This window comes from Rana temporaria, chromosome 8 (genome assembly GCF_905171775.1).
Source record: "Rana temporaria chromosome 8, aRanTem1.1, whole genome shotgun sequence".
NCBI lineage: Eukaryota > Metazoa > Chordata > Amphibia > Anura > Ranidae > Rana > Rana temporaria.
In genome coordinates this window covers 164,550,204-164,557,228 of record NC_053496.1, presented here as the reverse complement: position 1 = coordinate 164,557,228, position 7,025 = coordinate 164,550,204, and the positions used below count along the sequence as shown (strand labels likewise).

General features: G+C 46.7%; 1 protein-coding gene across 1 annotated transcript; it reads left to right on the top strand.

Annotated features, from left to right (window-relative positions):
- The first annotated feature begins 337 nt into the window (after positions 1-337).
- On the top strand, positions 338-4,722 carry LOC120910728 (pulmonary surfactant-associated protein A-like). Its single transcript, XM_040322466.1, has 2 exons — positions 338-414; positions 4,271-4,722. The coding sequence occupies exons 1-2, from the start codon at positions 357-359 to the stop codon at positions 4,648-4,650; spliced, it is 438 nt and encodes a 145-aa protein (XP_040178400.1). The 5' UTR covers positions 338-356; the 3' UTR covers positions 4,651-4,722.
- The last annotated feature ends 2,303 nt before the right edge of the window (positions 4,723-7,025 follow it).

Sequence of the window (7,025 nt, the reverse complement as noted above, 5' to 3'; positions counted from 1 at the left end):
TACAAACGTTCAAAAATGCCCAAATTAGCCCGATTCGCGCAGGGTCCAGAACTTGTTTGAGCTTCAGGCGTTCGGCTTATAATAATAATGTATTTTTTCCTTTATAGCTTCAGACTACAAAACGCTCAGGTGTGAATGCAGCCTTAAGTGATATAGTGGAAAAGTTCATTTGTTTTGGTCATTGGTCAATTAAAGGCACATTTTTTTTTTTTTTACAAAAGAAAGGCACAATCACTGGAAAACTGGAATGAAAGGTTACTCTTGAGCATATTGAAGAAACAAATGCTTTAGCATGTGATATATTCACTTTAATTATGTCAACTCTTTTCTTAGAAATTGAAAATCTTAAATTGCAAATGGCTGGATATAGACAGATAAGAGATCTGCAATCAAACCTTGAGAAGCAGGAAAAAGGTTAGCTTGATGCTTTATATGGAGGTTACTTTCACCTGGGTAATGTATATCTTGTGTTTGGGGCCAATAGGTAGGTAGGTAGGGAGAAAGACAGTTGCCTTGGACTCTTCAGCGGGGAAAGAAGAGCTAAAAGGATTGGAGGTCCAATCTTTGCTGCTGAAGCAGATCACAGCTCTTAAGCCCTGTACACACGGTTTGTCCGATGAAAACAGACCGATGGACTGTTTTCATCGGTCAAACCGATCGTGTGTGGACCCCATCGGTTTGTTTTCCATCGGTGAAAAAAAATAGAACATGTTTTAAATTTTTCCTTTGGATAAAAAAATGATAGAAAAAAACTGTGTGTGGAAGTCCATCGATCAAAAATGCTCAGAATCAAGTCGACGCATGCTCGGAAGCATTGAACTTTATTTTTCTCAGCATGTCGTAATGTTTTACGTCACCGCGTTTGGACACGGTCGGATGGTTGACCGATGGCGTGTAGGCAAGACTGATGAAAGTCAGCTTCATCGGATATCCAACGGAAATATCCATCGGATTAGATTTCATCAGCTATCCGATCGTGTGTACAGGGCTTAAGTCAGGAACAGTCTACAGACCAAACAATACAAATGCTTAAAATTAGTGCAGCAAGCCTAAAGCCCAGCAGTTTTGCTCCCCAATGCTCTGGCAGTGGACTGTTCCTCAGTGTCCTTATGTCCACTGCAGAGCTACAGTGTGGTCCCTGCATTGGTCTTTTTAAAGTCAGAAGACCTTATGCCTCATACACACAACCGGTTTTCCCAACGAGAAAACTGCCATTTTTTAGATTGGTCGGGAAAACCGGTCGCGTGTATGCTCCATAGCAGTTTTCCCGACGAGAAAACTGCCCACAAAAAAATTTGAGCCTGCTCTATTTTTTCCCGTCGTGTATACCGTCAGTCTTTTTCTCGTTGTGAAAACCGCTCGTGTGTATGCTTTTCCGAGGGGAAAAAACGCACATGCTCAGAATCAAGTATGAGATGGGAGTGCTCGTTCTGGTAAAACTAGCGTTTGTCATGGAGATGACAAACTGACGGACTGAAAAGCACGAAGACTAAAAAGCGCGAATCGGCTCTCAAACTTTTACTAACACGAAGATCACCAAAAGCAGCCCAAAGGGTGGCGCCATTTGAATGGAACAAGCCAGCGTAGGTGGAAGTGGGCGTGAGCCATGCTAATGAGGCGTGACCCCATGCAAATGATGGACCAAGCGCCATAGAAGTGCTTAAAATGAACGGCGCATGCGCTGTCCCGAGGGCGCATCCCAGTGCGCATGCTCAGAATCACGTCGGAACTACTCCCTAAGATACGACGGATCACTGCCTATGACGTGAACTTAACCTACGCCTAGTCATATTCACGTACAACGTAAACGACAAAAGATACGATGGCTTGTGTTCCCTGGTCCATACCTTTGCATGAGTTGCGCCTCCTATATGGGGAATAACTTTACGCCGGACGTACGACTTACGCAAACAGCGTATATTATGCGCCGGATGCAACTACGTTTGTGAATCGGCGTATCTCCCTCATTTGCATATGTGCATAGAAAATCAATGGGAGCGGAAAATGCGCCCAGCGTAAATATGCGCCAACGATACGACGGCGTAGGCAAGTTACGTCGGTCGTAGGAAGCCTATTTTTAGGCGTATTGCAGATTGTGGGCATGGAGCACCGATACGATGGCGCATAGTTACACTTACGCGGCGTATCTCGAGATACATCGGCGAAAGTGCTTTGTGAATCCGGGCCCTGGACTTTAAGTAGCTGAGCCCTCTAAATGACATTTATTAGATGGTGATCATCAATGGCTGCCACAGTTGTTCACCTACAAACAAGGGCGGACTGACAACTCATGGGGCCCCTTGGCAATAGAAGATCATGGGGCCCCCTGTGTTCCCACCCACATGCAATCCACATCTACACAAATCTCCCCCCCTACATAAATCATGGGGCACACAGTAAGGCACACAGTAGGGCACAGGCACATCACAGGGCATAAGGCGCACATCAGGGCACATGAAGGGGTACACAGCAGGGAACAACACAGGGCATGGGGCACACAGTTGGGCACATCACAGGGCACACAGGAAGGCACATCATGGGGCAAAGGGCACATGAGGTGGTACACAGCAGGGCACTGAGAATATCACAGGGCATGGGGCACATCACAGGACACACAGTATGGCACATCACAGGGCACATAAGGGGGTACACAGCAGGGCACTGAGAACATCACAGGGCATGTAGCAGGGCACATCAGGTGGTACACATCAGGGCATGGGGCACACAGGGCACATCACAGGGCACACAGCAGTATTTATTATGCTGTACACAGCAGGGCACATGATTGAGGGGGTACACAGCATGGCATGGGTCACACAGTAGGCACATCATGGGGTACACAACGGGGCACATCACATGACACATCATGAGGTACACAGCAGGGCATGCAGCACATCACAGGGCATGTGGAACAAAGTAGGGCACACAGCAAAGCACGGGGCACACAGTAGGGCACATCCCAGTGCACATCATTGGAAATAGGGCACATTTGGCGGTACACAGCAGGGCACATCACAGGGCATGGGGCACACAGTAGGGTACATCAGGGGGTACACAGCAAAGCACATCACAGGGCACATCAGGGAGTACACAGCAGGGCGCAGAGCACATCACAGGGCATGGGGCACACAGTAGGTCACATCACAGGGCACACAGTAGGAAACATCATGGGTCACAGGGCACATTAGGCGAGAGGGGACAGGGGGACACTAGGTGGGTGGAGGATACAGGGGGACACTGTGGGTGGAGGACACAGGGGGACACTGTGGGTGGGTGGAGGACACAGGGGGACACTGTGGGGGGGGGGCTGGTGGAAGGCACAGGGGGACACTGTGGGTGAAGGACACAGGGGGACGCTGTGGGGGGAGGTGGAAGGCACAGGTGGACATTGGGACACGGTGGGTGGGTGGAAGACACATGGGCACACGGTGGGTGGGTGGAAGACACAGGGGGTGGGAGGAGGACACAGGGGGACATGGTGGGTGGGAGGAGGACACAGGGGGAGACTGTGGGGGGTGTAAGGCACAGGGGGACACTGTGAGGCGGTGGAGGACACATGGGGACACTGTGGGGGGGGTGGGTGTAGGACAAAGGGGGCCACTGTGGGTGGGTGTAGGACACAGGGGGCCACTGTGGGTGGGTGGAGGGCACAGGGGGGACACGGTGGGTGGAGGACACAGGGGGACACTGTGAATGGGTAGAGGACTCAGGGGGACACGGTGGGTAGGTAGAGGATACAGGGGGAGACGGTGGGTGGGTAGAGGACACAGGGGGACACTGTGGGTGGGTCTTGGACACTGTGGGGGGGAGGAAACACGGGAGGACCGGGAGTCTATCACTGTGCCTCCTGCGGTCCTGTTGGAGCCCTGCCCCCTGCACCTGTACTGTCTGCAGTCCACTCCCGCCCCCTCGATGGCAGCCATGGTACCTCCAGACTCCAGCAAAAACAACAGCGCCTCACCTGGAGTGGACGGGAGGAAAGGAGGAGCCGGAAAGGAGCAGCGCGCTGTGAGAGGTATTATCTATCACAGCTGCGTCCTGAATCCCTGCTAGATGCAGATGCATCATGTATTGCGGATGTAGAGGCTCTCATATGCCCACAAGTGGCACAGGCCCTCGGTCCATGCTTGAGTGCCCAATGGGTCAGTCTGCCCCTACCTACAGAATTCCTTTAACCTAATAGAAACTGGCAGATGTTACTGTTTGCTATGTGTTCCATGAAGTCGTGTGATGAAAATATATTTTTTTCCTATTCTTCCCACTATTACAGCTCTTTCATTTACAAAAAATGTCGCTAGAAGTGGCAACAAATTCTATATTATAAATGGTGTTGAAGCCACTTATTCTGAGGCCAGAACCAGCTGTGCCAATGGCGGAGGTCAGTTGGCTGTACCCCGGACCCCCGAAGAAAACCAAGCCATCTTCTCCCTCCGCAAGCAGGTCAATCAGCACACATTCATGGGTATAAATGACTTGCAGAAAGATGGTGATTTTAGAGACCTGTCTGAGGAAACCATCAAATACTTCGACTGGCGCGCAGGGGAACCCAACAACCGTCGTGACGATGAGCACTGTGTGGAAATGTGGGATGATGGAGGGTGGAATGATGAGAATTGCTCAAGCAAACGTTTTTTTGTTTGTGAGTTTTAAATTAGAGCAAGTTCACCATTTCTTTGTATCCATGTACCTCTTGTATTCTTTAAAGGCACATTTTAAAGCTTTTATTATTTTGTACACCTCCCATTACCAGGCACTAAAGTGGTTGTAAACCAATATGTTTACCCAGTAAAGTGACTGACCTCAGATGATACATTGAGATTAAACAAATTCTCCTACATACGTTGTACCTGTTTATTTGCAGCCTTCTTTTCTCTACAGCCATTCAAAGTGGAGGGAAGCCGCTCATTGGAGGGAAGACACACACCCCCCTTCACACAACACACATGAACCAAGCTGAGGTTGTCAATCATAGGCTGTGTACTGGAGTGTAGTGATATAAAAAGTATCCAACACAGAACCATACGATCCAATGTAGTGATATAAAAGTCCAATAAATGCAGTGATATAAAAGTAGTATAGTAGTGGAGTCCGATTAGATCCTTGATATCTTAGATATTATATGATGACTATAAATTAGGTTGTTCCGCAACAACACACAGGCTCTCCAGAGAACACATTTTAATTAACTTCCAATAGCAAACAAAGTCCAAATTCCACAGATGATACAAAATCCAACAAGGTAATTCAAAGTCTCATCTTAGAGAACATATATTCTGATCACTTCCAGACCAACATATATTTATGCAGAGAATACATAAGGAAAATATTCTCTCCACTTCTAGTCCTGTGCCATGTTTCTCAGAGAATACATAGGGCCAGATCCACAAAAGGGATACACCGGCGTATCTACTGATACGCCGTCGTATCCCTGTTTCTATCTTTGGAACTGATCCACAGAATCAGTTTCCAAAAGATAGGGAGAAGATCCGACATGTGTAAAGGACTTACACTGTTGGATCTTAGGATGCAGTACCGCATCCGCCGCTGGGGGCATTTCGAGTCGAAATGCCGCTTCGGGTATGCAAATTAGCACTTACAGAGATCCACGAAGCTTTTACGCTTCGTTTTTTCTCCGTAAGTATTAGTTTGCAATCGTAAAATTAGGGCTGCTTTTACAAGGCCTAAACTGTTTAGGCCTTGTAAAAGTAGACCCTTCTATCCCGCGTCGCCGTCTTTCTTTTTTCAAATGTATTTTTTTCCCGCCACAACTCGTATTTTTTTTTTTACGCCCGTCGCGATTCTCAAAACCTGGCGCAACGTAAAACCGCGCTAAGCACGTCGGGAAAATGACGTTGTGAGCATGCGCAGTACGGCCGGCGCGGGAGCGCGCCTAATTTAAATGGGATTTGCCCCATTTGAATAGGAATGCCTTGCGCCGGCCGGATTTAAGTTACACAGCTGAAAATTTCTAGGTAAGTGCTTTGTGGATCGGGCACTTAGGTAGGAATTTTGCGGCAGTGTAACTTAAATGGCAATATTTAAGTTACGGCGGCTGGCTGTGGATCTGGCCCATAGAGAATATATATTCTGATCACTTCCAGACCAACATATATTCATACAGAGAATACATAGGGGTATATTCTCTGAGTGACAAGGCTCACCTCCATGTTTATATTCTCTATCCACTGAATAGCTGAGCAATTTGATTGGCCGTCTTTGATCTGAAAGACAGGATCTACATCCTGTCTTTCAGAGTGCCAGGTAATTGTCACTCCCAGCCGGAGTCACTAATTAGTATTAGGGAGCTAATTAGTATACATCCTTGCATACCAATAAGCTTCCTCTAATAAGTAATTAGATTACATGTGGCCTGAGTAATGGTTTGATGTGTAAAAACAGACTTATCCTGTCTCTTTGAATTACAGGTTTGAAATCTGACCTGATCAATTTTGGATTAAGAACACAATAATACGACATTATATATATATATATATATATATATAAACATTCCACATAAATCCACATACTGTATATTACAACATATATTACAACATATTCCCCCACTTGAGTCGGTTCTAACTACTAGAACTGACTCATAATTCGAACAACAAACATCATTATGGTTTGAGGTACTGGATGCTTTACAATGGCTCATATGAAATGTTAAGTTGAGACTGGTTACATCTCTCTTCACCAACCTCTAAATTATCCCCATGAAACAGTTATTAGATAATATAACTTTAGACCATGACTGGAAAAGGATTCAGTAAACATCCGTGGCCCGTATAGCTGTTAGGCCTCATTTCAAAGATTGCTCTTTTTTTTTTTTGTAAATCACATCACGATCTTGAATATTGTGCAAAAACGAGCTGATGTCACCGTCCATTCTGACTTCATCACATCTCTCACCATCTCACTGAAAGTAAAGCTTGGTATGTTTTGGGAGGTCCAATCCACGTAAGTCCAGGATTCTCTCATCTCCGGGCTCAAAGTTTTCATTTTTAAAAGATGCTTTTACACAAACA